We start from the raw sequence: 23727 nt of genomic DNA on the forward strand, positions 1-23727 counted from the left end.
TCTGTTTTGTTGACATTCTGAATGCTTCTAAGTAAACACAATTTCTTTTATTAAAAATTTTTTTAAAAAAAGCAAAAAATAAAAACCGAGTGCATGACATGCCACACATAGAGACAGAAAGCGAGAAATCACCCCCCAGGGGGGATGGTCACGCCGCAATCCCTTCTCCTCCATTCTCCTCTCGGGATCTTGGGCACGCACGCACACGCGCCCGGCGTGAGTTTTAAGCCACCGGGTCCGGGACACGAACCGCGGTCGACTACGTGGGAGTCCAGCGACATAGCCATTACGCTAACTGCTGGTTCCCAAGAATTCACTAGTTCTCTGCAGCAATGGAGGAGTCTTCTTCTGAAGGCCTGCCCCTTGCCTCTCCTAGAGGGGATGAGGAAAGGGGATTATTAGCAAGATAAAGGAGAATCTACCTGAAAGCCAAGAGAATACTTTACCTTAAAAAATTTTTAAAGGAAAAATTACTCAAAAAGTGAGAAGACAGAGAGAGGCAGACAGGAACAGAGAGACAGAGAGAAAGACAGAGGGATGATCTACCACTCAAGACTGAGGCTGGAGGCTGAATTATCAGTAGAAAATCTTATTCCCTGAATTCACTAGTTCTCAGCAGCAATGGAGGAGACTTCTTCTAAAGGCCTGCCTCTTGCCTCTCCACTAGAGACTGGGGGCTGGAGGCTGAATTATCAGTAGAAAATCTTCATTTCTCTTATTCCCTGAACTCACTAGTTCTCAACAGCAATGGAGGAGTCTTTTATTTCTGTATGATAGTAATGAAATTGTTGGGTGCTAAAGTAAAAAAAAATATAATAGTACTTAAAATCTCCTAAGTACATGAAAGGCTTTGGTGTAAATCTAACCTTTTTTTCTTTTTTTTCTTTTTCTTTTTTCTTGTATGCTAAACCCTGTAAAATATATTCTTTAATGAATTTATTTTATTTTAAATTTATTTATATTCATTCACTGTACATCATTCCAGTATACAAAATGAATTTTTTCCATTCAAAATACAATATATTGGCTCAATCAAGGATATTACCATGCATGTTATTGTCAACAAATTTTTTTTATTTCCTGTTTCTTATATATTTTGCTTATCTTTTTTGTACCCCTTCATTCCATACCTCTCACCCTCTGCCATTTCCCACCCTTCTCTCACACTGTCTCTGGTATCAATGGTTGCTTTCCATGCCTTTATTTTCCCCACATTTTATTGATTCACAAAAGATCTTATTTAATCTAAATACTTTCAATAGCAAGTGCAGCTGATATAAACATATCTATGAACACATGTCTGACTTTAGGCATAAACTTCAGTAAGTAGAATGAAAATACTAAAAGTAGCACCAGCTATATAGATTACTGCAGTTATTAAATAGGTGTTCTTTACACATTTTTTAATTTCAAAAAAAGTTTTAGTTTTAATAGATCAAAATCAAAAAATGTTGAGAAGTTTGCTTAAGACTTAAATCCAGAAAAAGATTAGGATTCAGTTCAAACAGTAGGTAGATGAACCGATTAACAGGTCAAGAGAAGACAAAAATCCTTAAATATGGAAAACAATGCATAGAAGGAAATCAGTAATGTTTTATACAAAAGTCATAAAATTCTATTTCACAAGTTTGGTCTCATGTGATTAATCTCTCTTCAGTTGAATTTGCAGCATCACTATGATCTGATCTTTCCATTCAAATTCTGGAAGTTAACATTCAACGTTATTTATTTATTTATTTTTTTGAGAGGTTTTCGCTATAGGGCGCGTGCGCTCACCAGACAGACAGAGACATAGAGACAGAAAGCGAGAAATCACCCCCCAGGGGGGATGGTCATGCCGCAATCCCTTCTCCTCCATTCTCCTCTCGGGATCTTGGGCACGCACGCACACGCGCCCGGCGTGAGATTTAAGCCACCAGGTCCGGGACGCAAACCGCGGTCGACTATGTGGGAGTCCAGCGACATAGCCACTACGCTAACTGCTGGTTCCCAACATTCAACGTTATTATTGATCTTTCCAGAGTTATCCTACCATTAAGTTAGATGTTTTCTTGGTTTTTGTTTTTGTGTGGGTGGGTTTTTTTTCTCTCTTATTTCTGTGTGTCTTACTTTAGTTTTCCTGGTATAGCACTCCTTTCAGAATTTCTTGAAGAGCTGATCTCGTGTTTGTAAATTCTTTCAGGTTTTGATTATCTGAGAATATTTTTGTCCCTTTTTTCCCATATGAGGGACAATTCTTGCCAGGCATAGTATTCTTGGTTGAAACAGTTTTTCACATAACACTTTGGATATATTTTGCCATTCTTTACTTGCTTGCAATTTTCCAAAGAGAGGTCCAATGTTAGCCTGATGGGATATCCTGATATTTCTCTCTTGCCAATTTTAGTATCTTGTCTCTGTGCTTTTGGTCAATCTGGCTATGATGTATCTTTTTTTTTGAGAGGTTTTCGCTATAGGGCGCATGCGCTCGCCAGACAGACAGAGAGAGAGACAGAGAGACAGAAAGTAAGAAATCACCCCCCAGAGGGGATGGTCACGCCGCAATCCCTTCTCCTCCATTCTCCTCTCGGGATCTTGGGCATGCACGCACATGCGCCTGGCGTGAGTTTTAAGCCACCGGGTCCAGGACGCGAACCGCGGTCGACTACGTGGGAGTCCAGCGACATAGCCATTACGCAAACTGCTGGTTCCCGCTGTGATGTATCTTGAAAAAGATCTTCTTGGGTTGATTCTATGTGGGGTCCTTTGTATTTATTGGGTCTAGATATTCGAATGCCTCTCTCTAGGTTTGGAAAGTTTTCTTCCAGGATTTCATGGAATAGATCAATGCCATCATTAGTTTCTTCACCTTCTGGAATACAATTATCTGGATGTTTGGGTGTTTAATAGTATGTAGTAGTACTTGTATATTATTTTCTGTTGAGTTATTTTCTCATCTTTTTGGTGAATTTTTCTATGTCAGAGGTTGTCTTCTACCTCTTAGATTTGATCTGCACAATCTAATCTGCTTTTAATACTTTCAAGAGAGGTTTTGATTTCCTGTATTACAACCTTCATCGCTAACAATTTCATTTGATTCTTTTTTATGATGAGTATTTCCTCTTTCAGATTGTGCAAAAACTTCCTCATCTCCTGGAACTCATTGTCTCTTTTCTCCTGCATCTTCTGTCTCTCTTGCCTTGCATCTGTTAATTTTGTCACTATGAATATTCTGAATTACGTATCTGACATTTTTACAAGTTCCACTGTATTGTCTGTACAGAATGAGGGGTTATTCTTTTCCGATGGAGAAGAGATATTTTCTTGGCTTCTCATATTTCTTGTACCTCTGTCGACCTCTGCTGGCAAATTTAACTCAACCTAAGAGGAAACAAAAAGAAAGAGACACAGAGACAGAGTAGCAGCGGACACAGACAGTCTAAGCTTGCTGAGCCTCTGCTACCTAGACAAGCTGAGCATCTTTATTTAAAGAGCAAAGCAACACTACACACATGCATTTTGTGACATTCCATAGAGCTGGTTGATATTTTACAGAAATAGAAAGCAAGTGATATTGGCCTTCTCATCCTTGAAGGTTTAGATATGCTGGTGCCATGTGTATCTCCTGGTTATTGCAAAAGCAAAAAAAATTCCCATAAATTACTTATCTAATGAAGTGACGGCTATCTGCAGATGTGGGGAGTATATTCTCTTGCATACATCAAAGGGTTTTTAGGTTAAGTGATTATACGAAGTAGAGTAGGAGTTGGTTTTTACTAGTGGGATCAGGATGTTTCCTGAGTTCTGCAGATGTTTCCCCAGAGCAGACCCTGTCAATTCCACTGAATGTTCTGCCTGCCAGACAGGTTAAGGAAAGAACAAGCCACAAGGCTTCTATTATAGCTTCTGCTATGGCTTCTAAGAGATATGTGATGTTGCTCAGAACATGTTCCTACATCCACAGAGCTTTTTCCCAGAACATGTCCCTACATGCCTCCATGGTGGTTTCTGGTAATCTGATGGATTATGTTTTTTTCCTAATTTTTGTAGTTAAACCTGAGTGTTCAGAGGCATGCAGGAGGAGCTGCTCTGCAATCTCTACAGTTCCATTTTTCTCGCTTTGTGCATCAGATTCTGTGGAAACCGAGGATTGCTCTGACCCTACAAGTGTTCAGATGTTGGGCTACTGTGCCCCTAGACCTGTCTAGAATCTTAGTGTTTGGAGGCTAAGCAGAAAGTGAGAAAGGGAAAAGAAAAAGGAAAACAAAACAAAGAAGGGAAAAAACAAAAAAAGAAAAAATTTGGGGGACCAGCAGTTAGCATAATGACTGTCACTGAACTCCCACGTAGCCGACCACGGTTCGAGTCCCGGACCTGGTGGCTTAAACTCACACTGGGCACGTGTGTGTGCATGCCCAAGATCCTGAGAGAAGAATGGAGAAGGGATTGCAGCGTGGCCATCCCCCCTGGTGGGTGATTTCTCACTTTCTATCTCTCTGTTTCTCTCTGTCTTTCTGGCAAGCACACGTGCCCTATAGCAAAAACCTCTCAAAAAAAAAAAAAATTTAACAAAAAATGAAACTGTGCAGCACTCAAATGCTGGCAAAATAATGAACACAGGATATTTATTTTTCATATAGCTAAACAAAGCATCTATTTGCTGCTAAACGAATGTGGGGCAAAAGCATCAAATATGTATATTAGGTTCTCCATTATAAAAGACAAATCTCTCTTCCATTTTCTTCATTTTCTATCCAGAGACAAGGATTCTTGTCAAATCATTTCACTAACAGAACCCATCTTAATCCATGTAAAATGTGAATACCTGTATTTCTGTAGACAATTCAGGTTTGTGAGATAGATTTTATGTAATGGTTGGTAGTCATAAAACATCATGTAGATAATAATAAAATATAAATTCTTATCTGAAGAGACTAACAAAGAATACGTGTAAATGTGTATTTATTTAAATTGATTAATGATTAATTGAAATTGATCTAGGTAGGTCTTTATAAGTTTTTTAAAATGTGTTTATTTCTTCCATGAATAAGACACAAAGACACACAGAGTGATAGAGCCCTCAATAGGATCTTGACACAATCCTCCCAGCTTCAGATCATAGGCATGAGTGTGCCTAGAATGCTCAGAAAGGTCTCCAGATGTAAACTCAGAGCCTTCCCATGTCAGTCATCGTCTTGGAGCAGTGTTTTACCACTGCACCACCTTCCAGCCCCTGAATTTGCTATTCTGTTCTTTTCTGACTTAAAGTGAATCCTTTGTTTCATGAACAAAATCAGTACAATTTCCGATTATAGCTGCTTACAAAGTGACTCAAATTAAATTGTTTTTGGCAGTCTGCAAACCTCAAATACAATACAGTCTTGTACTTTTCCAATACCTCAGGATTCTTGAGGTTGATCATAAAGAATCCACAAGGAGGATAAATTTGGGACTGTATTGCTAATTCTGTTTTTAAAACATGTGGATAACATTTTATGATTAGTTTTAATTAATAAGTACCATTTATTGAGACCCTATTATGTTTTAAGCACCATGCTAGATGCTTTGCAAACATTTATTTAATCCTCAGAGCAATCCTGCAAGGTAGGAATTACCTCTGCTTTACAGATAAGTGAACCGAGGCTCAGTATGGTTACTTGCCACAGATCATGTGATAAGATGACTTTGCACTACCCCAACAGCTGTTGCCTTACAACTAAATTTCAGTCTCGATAGCAAACTCCTAAATTATCAAAAAGTACTGTTAAAACTTATCCTGAGATATTATAATTTAAGAAAATGTGGGCACTACTACAGATCACGCAAAGGTAGAAAGACGCTTAGGTGTAGGGTTTGCTCAAAAGTCAATGATGTCGGGACCAGCAGGTGGCATGGTGGTTAAGGTGCTGGATACTCCCACATGGCTGACCACGGTTCAAGTCCTGGACCTGGTAGCTTGCTTTCTCACTTCCCCTCTTTCTCTCTCTCTCTCTCTCTGTGTGTGTGTGTGTCTCTCTGTCAAATTAAGAATAAATGAATGAATAAATAAATAATTTAAAAAAAAAAAAAAAAAGTCAATGATGCCAAATAATGTTTTCCCCTTTTTTGAATGCACAAAATCACTCCCCCATACCATTTTTCTTGTTTATTTCTTTAGATAAACATGGAAGCATGAGGAAAGAAACAGAGAGATAGCAGGACCAACCATTAGCGTAATGGCTATGTCGCCGGACTCCCACGTAGTTGACCCATGGTTCAAGTCCCAGACCCGGTGGCTTAAACTCACGCCAGGTGCGTGTGCGTGCATGCCCAAGATCCCAAAAGGAGAATGGAGGAGAAGGGATTGTGGCATGGCCATCCCCCCTGGGGGGTGATTTCTCACTTTCTATCTCTGTCTTTCTGGCGAGGCCATGCACCCTATAGCAAAAACCTCTCCAGAAAAAAAAAAGAAACAGAGAAATAGGTACCACCAACCGGGTCTTCATGTTGCAATTATTCCTTAACCTCACCTGGATCATAGGCATGCACTTGTCCAGTGTATACAGGGAAGCCATAGGATGTGAACATGGGATCTTCCCATGTGGATCTAGTCTTGCAAAGTATTGTGTCACTGCTGCACCACCATTTGGTTTTCAAAATACTTCTTAAATATCTTTGTTTTTTAATTGTACAACACAAAAAGACACAATTGCCTTGCCAGCATCAGGTGCACTGCTATCATGAAAAAAGAGGTAATTTCCACATGGTTCAAATTAACCACCAGCTACAGCCCTTCACATCAGCTACAATTGGCCCCTTCTGGCTCTATGTTTCTAACATATATTTTAACATATTTTTAATAAAACATATTTTAACCCAAAAATAGGTAATGAAGTCCTGGGAAACTCAGTAGTCTAGATCTTCTTCAGGAATACTCTATATTAAAATTTCCTTTAGAGGGAACCAGCAGTTAGCGTAATGGCTATGTTGCTGGACTCCCATGTAGTCAACCACGGTTCAAGTCCCAGACCCAGTGGCTTAAACTCACGCTGGGTGCGTGTGCGTGTATGCCCAAGATCTCGAGAGGAGAATGGAGGAGAAAGGACTGCAGCGTGGCCATCCTGCCTGGGGGGCAATTTCTTGCTTTCTGTTTTTCTGTCTCTGTCTTCCTGGCAAGCACACGTGCCCTACAGCAAAAACCTCTCAAAAAAAAAAAAAAAAAAAAAAAAAAAACCAACCCTTCTTTTAGAGAGTAGAAAACCCAGAACACATTCCTAGATTCATATGGAAAATATTTATGAGTCTGTCAAGAACAATCTTTTTCATTTTTATTTACTTTATATATATTGTGAGAGATAATGAGAGGGAGGGAAGAGGGAGCAGGTACCCTTGACAAGTTCTCACCACACTGCAATCTTTCTCCCTACCCCCCACCCCCATCACTCAGCTAGGATCACTGGTGCACTCAGATGTTCAAGTTGACCAGAGATCCAAACCCAAGCCTCTATGTGGCTCTAACATCACACAGTAGCATCCTATCACGTGGACCAGCACAGCTAAGTCAGGAATAACAACCTTGAAAGAAAGAACTTTCTATGATATCCAATATAGCAGCCGCACGTGGCTACTGAGCACTTAGCAAGTGGCAAGGGTGACTACAGAACAGGACTTTAGGTTTCATTTAATTGTAATATAAATTTAAACAGCCACATTTGGCTAGAGACCATGGGTTTGTATAATGCAGTTCTAGATGCTACCAAAGTTCATGTATAGCAAATAAAAATGCATTAAAAAAATTAGACCATCCAGATGGCATGGTGGTTAAGGCAGCTAGATCCCACATTGCCAATTGTGCAGTTCAATTTCCATACCCACAGGCTTGAAAAACACACCAGGCATGTGTGAATGCCCAAAATCCTGAAAGGAGAATGGAGATGGGACTGTGGTATGTTCATCCCCCTGAGGGGGTGCTTTCTCACTTTCTCCCTCTTCTCTCTCTCTCTGGCTAGTACATGTGAATTAAATAACAACAACAACAATAATAATAAAAAGAATATTTTCTTTGTTACGATCGAACAAAATAGCCAGAAATCACATTATTTGTTCAAAAAGATCATTCCTCTGAGTACACCCCCCACAGCCAGTAATGATATCTCTCAATCCATAAGGCAAGAGAATAAGGCAATTTAATGGCAATTCTAGCTTCAAGTTCTCACACTTCTATGGTTATTCTTTGTGTTTTCCTTTGAAGCTACTCTTATAATATCTTCCATTTAAAAACAAACAAAAACTATCCTTTTTCTTTATCATTAGTGGTTTCTCTCACTAAACAGATCTAATAATTTCACTCTTCCCATCCTCTGTACTGAGAGGCTGACTTTTTCTAAATGTTTTGAGAAATACACAAAAGAAATTTTATATCACAATGATCATAGAATACCTTAATTATAATGGTCTAACAGGGTGGGGGACACCACTAGGCTTTGGGGCTCAGGGAGAAGTTGAGACTGGAAATAAAGGGATGAGGGCCATTTGCCCTGAACAGCTTTTCCAAGTCCATTCATGAAGAAAATCTCCAACTTCAGGAGACGCAAAAGACTTTTCTCTGTGAACTTTCCGGTGCTGATTGAGGTAGGCACTTCTGCTGAAGCATTTCTCACAGTCCGTACATTTGTACGGTTTTTCTCCTATGTGGGTCCTCCGGTGCCTGATAAGGTTAAAGCTCTGACTGAAGCATTCGCCACAATCTGGACACTTATAAGGCTTCTCTCCTGTGTGCGTCCTTTGGTGAATCACCAGGGTAGAACTCTGACTGAAAGTTTTCCAGCACTCAGAACATCTGTAAGGTTTTTCTCCTGTGTGTGTTCTCTGATGTCTAATGAGATGAGAGCTAAGACCAAAACTCTTTCCACATTCACATTTATATGGTTTCTCTCCTGGCTGGATTCTGCATACTTCTATCACACTGCAACTCTGACTCAAACTTTCCTCATATTCAGAAGTTTCACAGGATTTCTCTTCTGTGTGAGTTTCCCGATGTGCAATAAGGTTTGAACTTCGACTAAAGTTCTTCCCACATTCTGGACATGGATAGGGTTTTTCTCCTGTGTGTGTTCTCTGATGCTTTATTAGAGTAGAATTACACCCAAAGCTTTTTCCACACTCAAGGCATTTGTAGGGCTTCTCGCCTGTGTGTGTCCGCTGGTGGCGGATCAAGCTGGAACTCTGACTAAAACTCTTCCCACAATCAGGGCACTTATAAGGTTTTTCTCCAGTGTGAGTTCTCTGGTGTTCTATAAGGACATAGCTGTGGCTGAAGCCTTTTCCACAAATGGGACATTCATATGGTTTTTCACCTGTATGTGATCGGTGATGCTGAATAAGGTGAGAGCTGCTACTGAAACTCTTTCCACACTCAGGACATTTATAGGGTTTCTCTCCCGTGTGAGTTCTCTCATGGATAATAAGATGAGAGGTATTGCTGAAGCTTTTCCGACATTCACCACACTGATAGGGCTTCTCTCCTGTGTGTGTTCTCAGGTGCTGAATCAGGTGAGAACTGTTACAAAAGCATTTCCCACACTCGGAGCATTTATAAGGCTTTTCTCCTGAGTGAGTCCTCTGGTGAGTACGTAAATGAGAACTATTACTGAAACTTTTCCAACATTCAGAACATTTGTAGGATTTGTTTCCAAAGGATAAACTTTGCTGGAAAGAATCATTGGCATGGTCTCTTAGGTCCCATTCTTGATGGTTGGGTGCTTCCTTCCCTTTCTCTATAGAGTCTCCCCAAATCTCTGATTTGCCTTCATCCTCATAGGATTTATGACACCAAATCTTAGCTCCCTGGGACCATGTCAATGGCATTTCTTCTGAATCCTCATGCTTAGATTTTTGTGCGCCATGTCTTTTAGATCTTTCTGATGCTCTCTCTTTATCTGCCTTAGGATTATTGTGTTGAATAGTTCTCAAATTATTCTTACTTTTGTGTCCTGCAAAAATAAACAAATATTCTAAACATGCTCCCCAATCTCTGCCAGAGAAAAACATTCTAAATTGAGGTAGAAGAGAGGAAATAATGACATAAAACATCACAAATTATTTTATATAAAAATGTTTTTGTGATCAGCAGATGGCATAATGGTTACATTGCTGGACTCCCACATAGTCAACTGCAGTTCAAGTTCCAGAGCCAGCAACTTCAAAGTCAGGCTAGGCACGAGTGCTTGCATGCCCAAGATTTTGAAAGGAGAATGGAAGGGAAGAGACTGCAGCATAGCCATCCCTCATGGGGGTGATTTCTTGCTTTGTCTCTCTATCTCTCTAGTGAGCCCACATGCCCTATAGCAAAAATCTCTCTCTCTCAAAAAAAAAGTGTGTTTTTAAAGTTAAAGTTATTTCTTTTATGTATCTGTTCACCAGAACAGGTGAATTTTCTGTACTTAGTAACAAACACTAATAGAGTATTAGAATCATTGTCAGCAATTACCATGTAGGACATCAATCTAAAAGTAACTTCATTGGGGTCAGCATGTGGCATAGTGGTTATAGTGCTAGACTTCCATTGGTTGACTGTAGTTTTGAGTCCTGCACCTGGAGGCTTGAAAATCATGCTGGACATATGTATGTGCGTGCGTGCGTGCATGCGTGTGTGTGTGTGTGTGTGTCTAAAATCCCTAGGAGGAGAACAGAGAAGAAGAAATTGCAGCATGCCCATTCCCCCAGGGGATTTCTCGCTTTCCCTCTCACTGTCTCTGTGACTCTCTGGTGAATGCACATGCCCTATGGCAAAAAACTTAAAAATAATAATAAATAAATCCATTAGATTTTATTTTAGAAGACTTAAAATTAAGAGAATCTGAGTAGGGGTAAAACTGAACAGGATCCCATCTGAGGTGAAAACTAGACAATAGCTCAGTAAAACCTGACCAATTATAAAAATAACAATAGCCACTATTTATTAACCATAGCTTTGCACATGGTATCTCATTAATTCTAAAATATATGTGAAAGAGACATTACTCATTTTTTTAATTGCCTGAGGGTGTGCGCGTTCTCCATCCTGTCATGATTTTGACCATGAATATACATGTGCTCAGCATGTTTTTAAAGCTGTCAGGATTAGGATTCAAACTATGGCCAACCATGTGGAATCCAGCTCCCTTAACCACTATCCTACAGGACCAGGCTGTAGCATTTTTTTCCTGTACAGATGAGAAAACTAAGGCTGAAAGAAGTAAAACAGCCTATTAACAGGTCAAAGAATCAACTTAAAGCCTGTCTCATTCTAATGCTCTGCTAGTTCTGTATACTCTACAACACATCCTACAACAAAGTCCTAAGGAATCAGATCATCTTAGTGATCCCTCACCTGTGAAGGAGCTTTTGAAACTCTTCCTTTCTGTGAAGGCATTAGAATATGAGACCAGCAGTTCTTCTTGCTCCATTATCACAATAATCACAGCCAGGTTAGGGATTAGAAGTCCTGTGGAAGGAAACAGGTCATGTTTGGAGGTATTTGTTAAAATTCTTTTTCTCCTTTTTTCTTCCTAATCATTGCAACATAAAATCTGTAGTCAAAGAATGCTTTGTGGACTATACTGAAAATAAAAAAACATGGTGTTTATGAACCCTTTTAAAAGTCTTATCTCAGATGCAAGTGTTTAGAATTATGAGCTAGCATGATTGACCTTTCCTAAGGACATAATTTTCAAAAACTGTATCTCGACCTTAAAAGTCTGAGGATTAAGCTCCAAAAGGAGAATGCATACTATTAACTCGTTGTCCAATCACAGTTTAGAAACATTTTTAATTGACAAGACAAGGTACTTTCTTTTTTTGAAAAGGCACTAGTAATAAAATTTATAGAAAGAATTCAAGGAATCAACATAAAAGAATAAGCAGCTAAAGAAGAGAAACTGCTCTGTTTAGTTTCAAAAGAATCGCTTGGTCATTGACAGAGGAAGAAAACCTTTGAAGTCTAGTTCAAAGGAAAGTTAGGATTTAAATAACCAGAAACAAGAAATTAGGATAGGGAACCAGCAGTTAGTGTAATGGCTATGTTGCTGGACTCCCACGTAGTCAACCGCAGTTCGCGTCCCGGACCCGGTGGCTTAAAACTCACGCCGGGCACGTGTGCGTGAGTGCCCAAGATCCCAAGAGAATGGAAGAGAAGGGATTGCGGCGTGACCATCCCCCCTGGGGGGTGATTTCTCGCTTTCTCTCTCTATGTCTCTGTCTGTCTGGCGAGTGCACGCACCCTATAGCGAAAACCTCTCAAAAAAAAGTTTGGAGGTATTTGTTAAAATTCTTTTTCTCCTTTTTTCTTCCTAATCATTGCAACATAAAATCTGTAGTCAAAGAATGCTTTGTGGACTATACTGAAAATAAAAAAACATGGTGTTTATGAACCCTTTTAAAAGTCTTATCTCAGATGCAAGTGTTTAGAATTATGAGCTAGCATGATTGACCTTTCCTAAGGACATAATTTTCAAAAACTGTATCTCGACCTTAAAAGTCTGAGGATTAAGCTCCAAAAGGAGAATGCATACTATTAACTCGTTGTCCAATCACAGTTTAGAAACATTTTTAATTGACAAGACAAGGTACTTTCTTTTTTTGAAAAGGCACTAGTAATAAAATTTATATAAAGAATTCAAGGAATCAACATAAAAGAATAAGCAGCTAAAGAAGAGAAACTGCTCTGTTTAGTTTCAAAAGAATCGCTTGGTCATTGACAGAGGAAGAAAACCTTTGAAGTCTAGTTCAAAGGAAAGTTAGGATTTAAATAACCAGAAACAAGAAATTAGGATAGGGAACCAGCAGTTAGTGTAATGGCTATGTTGCTGGACTCCCACGTAGTCAACCGCAGTTCGCGTCCCGGACCCGGTGGCTTAAAACTCACGCCGGGCACGTGTGCGTGAGTGCCCAAGATCCCAAGAGAATGGAAGAGAAGGGATTGCGGCGTGACCATCCCCCCTGGGGGGTGATTTCTCGCTTTCTCTCTCTATGTCTCTGTCTGTCTGGCGAGTGCACGCACCCTATAGCGAAAACCTCTCAAAAAAAAAAAAAATTAGGACAAAGTAAGGCTGGAATAATTATAGCTAATAATCCCTAAATATAAAGAGTGGCCAAAGAGAGACCTCTTCTTTCCCTGTTATTGGTATTGGTTTCTAACATTATTAGAATATCCATTTCAGCCTAAATTTCATCTTCTGGAGGCAACTATAATCCTTGACCTATATTAAAGGATCAGAAAATGTGATCTTCCACTAGGAGGCAGTTACCTATAGATTTGGCATCCATTCCAGGGTAAAAAGAATAACAGTTTGGGGAAAAAAAAACAAGAGCCTAAAAGAGGGATTTATTTATGAAAGCATATGCCTCCCCCCCCCAAAAAAAATACACATAATTTCCACCCTATTACTACTATCTATTATATATTGCTATGGGTAAGTGAATTATAAAATTTGCTAACATTTCTCATTTAATTCTCACAATAGCCTTCTGAAATGTATAAACAATTACTGGCATTTTAAAAATGAGTAAGAAAGGCATTAAGGAACTTTCTCAAGGTTACATGACCAGAAAGTGGTGGAGCAGGATTGAACCCAAAATCTGACTGGATGCTTCCACGCTCTTATTTATTAAACTACAGCAGAGAACAGAGCTGGGCATAATCCCAAACTGCAGATGATCTCAAAGAGTAGCTTTATTTTAGAAAATACTGTCTGGAGTTTTACAAAGCAGATCTACACAGCTAAACTGTACACAGAGTCTGGAATCATAAACTCACACAACAGCTAGAGATTTGTTAGAGAGAAATGTGATACTAATGACAAACATCCCCAGTGTTTGAGGGGAAAGAAACACATACCTGAATGCAAAGGAGGGAGAGGATGTTCAAACGGGTTAATTTTGCTGTCTGTATCACATGTTTCTATAAAGTATTTACGAAAAAAGCCAGAGTCTGGGTAACGGATGCCAGACCCACCATTTTCCTTCCTGAGATACTACTGAATTTGGTTATAAAGCAGCTCTCAGGAACACTGGCTGTTTGCAAATCCGCGGCAAATTCAAGGCCACAAAGGTATTAAAGGAATGCCCTAAGACGTCACTCCACAGACAAGGGTTGTTCTCACTATCCTAGAGCAAATGGGTGATGAGGGTGGAAGGGTTCCGCAGTGAAGGGGAACGCCTTTGAAGACAACGCACCGCCTGAAACCTGGCTTTTACGAACCCTTGGCGGGGACCATCGGCTGGGGTGCATCGCGGGGCGTTGTTTCAGGAGACCAGACCACGCCGTCTCCAGCAGACAAGGTCCCAAGACAGCCTGCAGGCGGGGGTAGCGCGGGGGCCGGTCTGGCTGGAGATGCTGAGCCCTCGCCCCTCGCAGCAGCCGACCCGCTCTGGGGGACGGACCCTGCAGCCTGGGCGGTGCGGTTTCTGGCCCGCAGCTCTCAGCTCCCGTCCCAACGAGGAACTCACTGTTCTGGGGGCTACACACAAGGCGCCCTGCACACCCAGCAGCCCCAGAGGTCCCGGAGGAAGGAACCCCCTCAACTCCTTCCGATTCCACCAACCCGGGGTCCTAAACTCTCCAAACGGGAAGACACAGGAAGTTGCCCTCACGTCCCAGCAGCTTTGCTGAGGCCTTTCTAGGAAACGAGGGCCAACTCTCGTTGATCTTAACCCCTAGAATTCTGGACCAGAGGGAGCATGAGAGCGGAGTTCCTTTTCTTGCGCTGGGACTCGCCATAAGTGATCCTCATTCCTTTCACTTGTCAGGCTCTTGAAGATAGGGGCTGATTGGAGCTTATACTTTTCCTTGCCCTCAGTCGGTCTTCATATGTATCATCATCGTCTTCGTCATCATTATTAGCATAAAAAAATCAACGGATTGTTTATTAAGCACTTACTGTTTCTGCTCCCAATACTCTGAACCAGGACATTTGCCTCTGTGTGAAACAGCTGAAGAGCAAAGGCATCTAACCACACAAGAGTTTACAAGGCCCCCTTATTAACTCTCAGAGGAGCAGTCTGGAATTTTACAAAGCAGATTTACACAGCTAAACTACACAGATGGAGTCGGGATTCATAAACTCACACAACAACTAGGGATTTGTTAGCAAGAAATATGATACTAGTGACAAATATCCCCAACGTTATTACCGAAAGCAAGTCAGTTTCAGTAGTCCAAGCGATATAAAACCAAATCATAGGCACATAGTATGATGAAGGAAAGTACAGCTTTATTGCAAAGCACAAAGCAAAGAGAGCAGGCAGCTCAGGCTGACTCATGCTGAAAAGACCTGGTCTCCCCTAGATGTCCCCCACATGCCTTTTTACATGCATTTTTTAAGGGCAAAATTAGGATCAGAGGTTCCATGCTCCTGCATGATCAGTTCCATGATTGGTTCAAAAGGACATGATCATCTTGTGGGCGTTCTTGATTGGTGAGGCCTTAGATCATCAAATTTCTCTTCAGGTTTCTGGAGCCATTTAGCCTGGGGTCTTTGAGCTCACAGCTAGCAGTTTTCATCCTACAGAACATCTCAGGCATTGAGATAAAAACCTTATCTTTCCTTTAAGTGAGAGTTTTAGAGGTCAAATGACCTTTATTTATGGTCACTGTTGTTTCATTATCTTAACCAAAGTCTGAAGACTTACTCCTTACTCTGGGCCATTACAATGTAAATGGACTTTATATTTCAAGAACCTTAGGAAATACATTAGGAGGTCTTTGCTTGGTTTCAGTGTTTGAGGGAAAAGAAACACATACCTGAATGCAAGGGAGTGGTAGTGGTGGGGGATGTTCCAGAGGATTAATATATCAGAATCACATGTTTCTATAAAGTACAAAAGAAGCCAGAATCTGGGTAAGGAATGCCAGTCCCACCAATTTCCTTCCTGGGATACTACTAAATTTGGTAATAAAGGAGACCTCAGGAACACTGACTCAGCAAAATGGCAGCGAACTCAAAGCCACAAAGGCCTTAAACGGCTGCCTTAAGGTGTCACTCCACGGAAAAGGTCTGTTCTCATTGTGCTAGAGCAAATGGGTGGTTAGGGTGGGTGGGGCCCACAGTGGATGAGAATGCCTTTCTTTCATGACAGAGAACAGAAGCCATCCACTTAACTGAGCTACTCCTGTTCTCTTTCATCTATCTCCCTCTCTTTGGTTACAATAGAGAATTCCTCTTTAACGTTTAAAACAAGTCCTTTACTGGCACAGTACTCACTTTCCTTTCCACTTTCTTGGAAGCTTGATACTATATCAACTAAGCTCTCAATTCCCCTATTCCCATTGCAAAAAAGTCCCTCTGCTTTTTATCGTTGGTGATGATGGTGGTGGTACAATTGACTTGTTTTTTTTTTTTTTTACTTCTCACAGTCTTTTTTTTTTTTTTTAGGAGTTTTGACATGGTTGAGGACTCCCTTCTTCTAAAAACACTCTTCTAGGTACTATCACCTTCTCTTCATTTTCTTTCAACATTTCTAGTCAGTCCCGTTAGTCTCATTCACTCTCACATTTTCAAATACCACCTAGGCAGACAACTCAAAAAATTATACCTGCAGGCTAGGCTACATGTCTGACGTTTTTGCTCTTCTCCCTCTCTTTTTAATTTGCCAGAGTGCATATTTGGTCACCAGAGAAAAACAGAGAGACAGAGAGATGTAACCGTGGATCATGGTTATATCACAATCTCTTTTCCTCCATTTCTCCAGCCTGTTTGCACACAAGCCTAGTATGTCTTTTAAGCCACTGAGGCCAAGATTTCAACCACAGTCAGCTATGTAGGATCTGGATCACTTAACCACTAGGCCATGGGGCTGGCTAGCTCTTTACTCTTTCTTTTGAGAGGGAAAGTGAAAAGGCACCCCCCCCCCCCAAGGATGGTCACACTACAGTCCCTTCTCCTCCTAGGATTTTGGACATGTACGCACATATGCCTGGCCTGATTTTTTTTTTTTTTAAAGAGTTTTTTGCCTTAGGGCATGTGCTTTCACAGGAGAGAGGAGAAACAGACAGTGAGAAGGAAAAATAAGAAATCATCCCCAAGGTGGGATAGCCACACCACAATCCCCTCTCTTCCATTCTCCTCCTGGTATCTTGGGCACACACGCACATGTGCCCAGTGTAAGTTTTAATCCACCAGATCTGGGACTTGAACCATGGTTGATGACGTGGGAATCCAGAAACATAACTGCAATGCCATCTGCTGGCTTACTTTTGTTACCAAACTCAAATCAGGTTCCCTTGCCCAAGCACTATAAAACCAAGCCATAGGCACATGGTGTGATGAAGGAAAGTACAGCTTTATTGCAAAGCGCAAAGCAAGGAGAGTAGGCAGCTCATGATGAAAAGACATGGTCTCCCTGAGATGTTCCCCACATGCGTTTTTAAGGGCAAAATTAGGGGCAGAGGTCCCAGGCGCCTGATCAGTTCAGTGATTGGTTCAAGAGGGCGTGATCATCTCGTGGACATTCTTGATTGATGAGGTCTTGGATAATCAGATTCCTCTTCAAGTGTCTGGAACCGTTCAGCCTGGAGTCTCTGAGCTCACAACCAGCATTTTCCAGTCTACAAAACATCTTACACATTGAAATGAAAACCTTCTTTCCTTTAAGTGAGAGTTTTAGAGGTCAAAGGCCCTCATGGTCCATGCTGGTCATTATCATAACCAAAGTCTGAAGACTTACTCTTTACTCTGTGCCACGCACGCACGCATACGTGCCCGGTGTGAGTTTTAAGCCACCGGGTCTGGGACACGAACCACGGTCGACTACGTGGGAGTCCAGCAACATAGCCATTACACTAACTGCTGGTCCCTTGCTCTTTATAACCATTGGTGCACTTGACATCTCAGACTGGAGAGTTCAATAATATCCAAGACCAAAATGTCAAAATTCAAAAACATGGTCTTTCTTCTCTCACTGTTCTCCCCCATATCCACATGCGGAATAAAATAAACCTGTTTCTCTTGCAGCATTCTTTCTCTCAACCTTCCATCTAGTTATACAGGAATCTAGAAGTCCTTGTCACCACTCTTTCCTTACTGCCCCCTTATGATCCATATTGTCCTCTCTTAAACTGTTGATAGGTTCGTCTACCTATTGTTTGAACTGAATCCTAACCTTTTTACTGGCTTTAAGTCTTAAGTAAACTTCATTAATGTGTTTTGATTTTGAGCTATTAAAAATATAACTTTCTTTGAGATGAAAAAATGCATTAAAAATACCTATTTAATGACTGCACTAAGCTATTTAGCTCCAGCTAGATGCTACTTTATAGTATGTTCATTCTACTCACACTAAGGTTTCTGCCTGAAGTCAGACATGTGTTCATAGATATGTATATATCAGCTGTGCTTGCTATTGAAAGTATTTAGATCAATTAAGATCTTTAGTGAATCAATAAAACGTAAAAAAATAATAATAAAAAGTCATAGAAAACAACTATAGATATCAGAGACCGTGTGGGAGGATGGTGGGAAAAGGCAGAGGATAAAAGGTAGGGAATCAAGGGGGGAATATATGTGTGTGTGTGTCTGTGTGTGTGCGTCTGTGTATATATATATATGAAACAAGAAATGAAAAATTATTTGTCGACAATAACACGTATGGTAATATTCTTGACTGAGTCAATATACAGTATATTCTGGATGGAAAATCCCATTTCATATACTGTAATGATGTATAGTGAATCAATGTAAATAAATAAATTTTTAAAAATAAATCAATAAGCCTTTTCTATTGTGTACTTCATAAATATTAGGTTGTTGGGAAAGTCATGCATATTTTTCTATGCAAAAATGGCATCATGATTTTCCAGACAACCCAATAATTCTTCATTTCAGATCCTCCTACCAACCACTGAGGCCACCTTTAATTTAGGAAACCATCACCCATCACCTGAAGGGTTCCCTTGGCCACCTAACAAGCCTGCCCTTTCTCATCCACTCTCCTCACTGAATCCAGAGTGATCTTTTCAAAAGACAAACCAGTTTCTGTAACCCTTCTTTATCTAATCCAAATCTACTTATCCTTCAGATTTCATCCCACATATGATTTCCTCATAAAAGCTTTCATGCCTTTCTGACTGTGTCAGATACCTGCTATGTAATTCATCTTATGACTGCAACTTCATATTTACTTAGCAACTCATTATTTTGCTTCCTCACCCAGAGAGCAAGCTCCAGGATAGGGCGATAGGACCCACCTCACCTCCATTTTTTCTCACAATTCTGTCTTGGACCTGGCACAGTGTCTGGCTCCTTCATTCATTCATCTAACAAATATTTGTTGAGAGACTATTATGTACAATGTCTGAAATTCATCAGGGGCATATCCTATTGTGAAGCATGAGAAGTTCAAGTCCATTTTTTTCTTTTTTCATGTTTATTTTTTAAAAATTTATTTATTTTTTCATTTCATTTTTTTTATACATTCAATCACATTATTATTTGTCTTACAAAATGGATATTTCAACAGGTGAACATCTCTCCCCAACATAGTTGACAAAATCACAAAACATCCTCAACAGACAATACCGCACCTGCCTGTGACATCAATATTTTGCCTCCCTATTTTTCAATTTCTTTGTTTTCTTTTTTTTTCATTTATTTATTCAACAAATATTTACTGTTGGTTGCTGTTGATGCTCTAAGAAGGCTGACCTGATCCTCCTATTACATTCTGACACCACAGCATTCAAAGCAGAATAAGGGGGGGAGGGGGAGTACAAGGGCTTTATTTTCACAGTCCTCTCTCTTATCAAGGAAAAATATATCTACAAAAACATCCAATAGGGCTGGCCATATAGCTCAGCTATTAAGAGAATTGGGACCTACATGGTTGACCATAATTGTAATACCAGCTTGGTGACACGAAAAACACACTGGGTATGTGTGTATGTGTGCCTGAAATCCTGACAGGAAGGAATGGAAGAAAAAAACTGTAGTGTGGCCCCACCCCACTGGGGGTAGTTTCTCTTTCTCTCTGATGAGCACACATGCCCTCTGGTGATTAAAAACAAAGACAAAACAAAACAAAAAATCTCTGTCTCTGTGCTCTTTCTTATCAAGAGATATGATCATATGCTCACTGACTAGACCTATCCCTGTCAATTGAAAATGAAGCTGTTGTGATTGGCTGAGGCCAATCATGATTCATCCTCTGTGACTGAGCACAAAGCTGACCAAACGGATCTATGAAAAGGGGAGACTGATAGATGAATACGTAACGAACTGTCTACCACAACAGACATGAACAAAAAATAATAAAAGAAGCCTCTGGGAAGCAGGATTCACAAGTTCTTTTTTTTTTTTTTTTCCCCGAGAGGTTTTCGCTACAAGGTGCGTGTGCTCGCCGGACAGACAGAGAGAGACACAGAGACAGAAAGCGAGAAATCACCCCCAGGGGGGATGGTCACGCCGCAATCCCTTCTCCTCCATTCTCCTCTCGGGATCTTGGGCACGCATGCACATGCGCCCAGCGTGAGTTTTAAGCCACCGGGTCCGGTACGCGAACTGCGGTTAACTACGTGGGAGTCCAGCGACATAGCCATTATGCTAACCGCTGGTTCCCCAGGATTCAGAAGTTCTTGAAGTGCAGGGCTAAGATTACTGCACAGCATGGTCAAGTATTATACACATTTAAAAAAAAATATTCAATAGGAAGCAGACTAATTCTGCCTCAGGGAGCAAGGAAATAATTTGCATAAGAAATCAATTGACTTTTGAAGGATGAATAGAAATGTGCAGGATTTATTGGGTGAAAAGACTTTATCAAGCAGAGGAAACAGTGTCTGCAAAGGCAAGGAGTTTTGAAAGGTAGGTTGTTTGGAAAATGGTTTAAAAAAAAAATTCAGGGTCCACAACCAGCAGGTGGCATGGTAGTTAAAGCACTGGACTCCCCCATGGCTGGCCACAGTTCAATTCTCAGATCTCGCAGCCTAAAAATCATGCAGGTCACGTGTGTGTGTGTGTGTGTGTGTGTGTGTGTGTGTGTGTGTCTAAAACCCCAGGATGAGAACGGAGGAGAAGAAATTGCTATATAACCATCCCCCCGGGCAGAAATTTTTCACTTTCCTTCTCTTTTTCTCTCTCTGCATTAATTCCAAAAAATTTTAGGACCAAAATCAATTTAATTTGAACTCTGTGAATATGTTTACCTGAGGAAAATATACATTTACATCCCCAAACTTAATACAACAGTTGAAGGACCTCTTTTATTATTAAAATTACCTCTGTGGTTACTCTTTAGCTCAGCAACGCAATTTAGGTAGAAAACTCTTCAGACATATTTATAAAACATCTGTAAATGGAAAGATCTCAAGACATATCATTAAGGGAAGAAAGGGATACATAACCATTCTACCTTAATAGCATTCTGTTATGAGGGGGGGAATAAGATAAATTCAGAATGTATGTTCTTTGTTAGGCATGAAAACACGAAAAACACATTAAGAAATGAGTAATATGTATTGTGGATTGGGGCCAGGAGATAGGCAGATAGTAGGTAGGTAGGATATATATATATATATGTGTGTGTGTGTGTGTGTGTGTGTGTATTTTTTCTTTTTTTTTTTTTTTTTTTTTTTTTTTTTAAATAGACTGTCTCTTTCTCTTAACCATATAAACAATACCACTCTTTCATCCAAGCAAAGGAGAGTCCTGCTTTGGGTCCTGCTTTGAGTTTTGGAGGATTCCACCATTGGGTGCCCCCTCTTCCAGAGCAAAGGATCCAGGTGGGAACATGCCTGCCCAGAACCTATGCCCTCTTCCTAAGTCACACTTTGAGTATCAGTAGTCCCATAATTCCCTGCCCAAGTGTCCTTAAGCTACTAGTACCTTCATAGTACACAGTACCTATGTTTCCCTAGAGTGATCTTGTGAAATGATGGGCCAGCCCTTAGCAAGTATCCCCCCTAAGCCCAACCCAATAGATAATCAAGAGATGGCAGCTGTTTGAGGGTTATTCTAATAATTCTTTTTTAGCAGTGGGCTTTTCTGATGCTTGAAGCAGGTCTCTGGCTCTTTTTCTTCTTCCCATCGCCCACTCCCACTGCTCCCTGAATTATTTGTCCTAGAAATACACACACAGAATTGTTAGTGAAATGATCACAGCTCCCAGTACCTTTGCACTTGACCTATCACCTCTAGGATAGAGTGAAACAGAGACAAGGCTGAGGAAGAGAGGAGAGGCAGGCACAGAGCAGCAAAGGTATTGGAAGCCCAAGAACCATAGATTCTCCAAAACACAGGCTTGCCTGTACTGAAGTAGGTACCAAAGGAGATAGCATCCTCCTTTTTGAAGGTGGGTTGAAGGGTGAATATTGGCATTGGAGGGCATAAGAAAAGTCCAGGATGATTTACCTCTGGTGCTGCAACTGAAACATGAGCACCTCCATTTTGAATGACTCCATTGCCATTTCCCTTTCCCTGTAACCCGACCCATATATGCCTCCTAAAAATTCCTCACGGAATGCTTATCACCAGTAGATGAACACTGCCATCCATCCCTGTCTTCCTAACTGACTATTTATCACCAGCAGATGTGCCTTTATCACCAGTGGTTACCACCAGTTATAACTGTCCTTCCGAATCACTCACTTTTTTGGCTTTTGTTAACTGCTTTCACATAACTCATAACCTGTACTTTCTTAGATGTTTAGATTTATTTTTCTTTGTGGTTTTGCCTTTATAAACCTTCCTCACTCCTGTTTCAAGGCTGCAAGATTTTAGAGTGACATGAATCCTCTCACAGTCCCTAGCTTAAACAATGCTCTTTTAATTTGGCTGAAACTGGATGCCCTCTTATTCTTGCGCTGATTCGAATACAACACAGGAAGTCCAGGAGATCAATAGAGCAGAGTCTAGATTGTGCTTCTCACATGTTAGCTCTGGACGCAATTTCCTTAGTCATAGTGAATACTCCAGATTCCTAACTGTGTCACCAGGTGGCTTCAGTGGCAACTGGTAAGGCAGTAGAGCAAAAGGGAAGTTATGCCACAGAGTAAAGCAACCCTGTGTAATATCCAAGAATCTCATGCAAGCATAGAGTAATATTTGTAACAATTAGATTTAACCCAAATAAATCTGTCGTGATAGACCATTATAAATTTGGATACTCTCTGATGAGAATCATTTGGAATTAATCACTGGAGAAAAGACAGACTTTTTCTAGGTGCCAAGTAACATGCTCCAGAATGTTAAGGGTCACTTTTCCTCCTTGACCACAGAGTTTCTTGGAAGTTAGTAATCTTGAGACCAGCAGGTGGCTTGGTGGCTAAGGCGCTGGACTTCTACATGGTTGACCGTAGTTCAAGTCCTGGACCTGGCAGCTTGAAACTCATGCTCAGCAAATGTGGATGTGTGCCCAAAATCCCAGGAGGAGGATGGAGGGGAATGGATTGTGGTGTGACCATGACCCCTGGGGGGTGATTTATCTTTCTCTCTCACTGTCTATCTCTGTTTTGCCAGCAAGTGCACATACCCTGTGGCAAAAATAAAAATAAAAGAAAATTAGTAATCTTCAAATGTTCTCATCTTGACACCCTACTGCTAGAAAAAAAAAGACCACAATAAGAAAGAGCTAATTTCTAGCTATATAGCAGAATTCTAGTTCTTTGGACTAGTTCTTCTTTTTGGAGTCACAAAACTGAAACCTGCAAAATTGGTCTCAAACTCTGTAGGAAACTGGGGGAGGAGGACACAAGTTAGGAATCTGAGATATGAGTGCATGTTATGAAGAAAGACCTACACC

The 23727-nt window shown here is 40.6% G+C and overlaps 1 protein-coding gene across 1 annotated transcript; it reads right to left on the reverse strand.

The window, feature by feature from the left end:
• Positions 1-7969: 7969 nt before the first annotated feature.
• ZNF572 (zinc finger protein 572) lies at positions 7970-14578 on the reverse strand. The gene is made up of 3 exons (XM_006148021.3): positions 13835-14578; positions 11330-11443; positions 7970-9950 (listed from the first exon to the last, which is right to left on the reverse strand). Exons 2-3 carry the CDS (start codon positions 11403-11405, stop codon positions 8449-8451), a joined length of 1578 nt encoding a protein of 525 aa, XP_006148083.1. The 5' UTR covers positions 11406-11443; positions 13835-14578; the 3' UTR covers positions 7970-8448.
• Positions 14579-23727: the final 9149 nt, after the last annotated feature.

The sequence above is a fragment of the Tupaia chinensis genome, unplaced genomic scaffold, assembly GCF_000334495.1.
Source record: "Tupaia chinensis unplaced genomic scaffold, TupChi_1.0 Scaffold000227_1, whole genome shotgun sequence".
Classification (NCBI taxonomy): domain Eukaryota; kingdom Metazoa; phylum Chordata; class Mammalia; order Scandentia; family Tupaiidae; genus Tupaia; species Tupaia belangeri.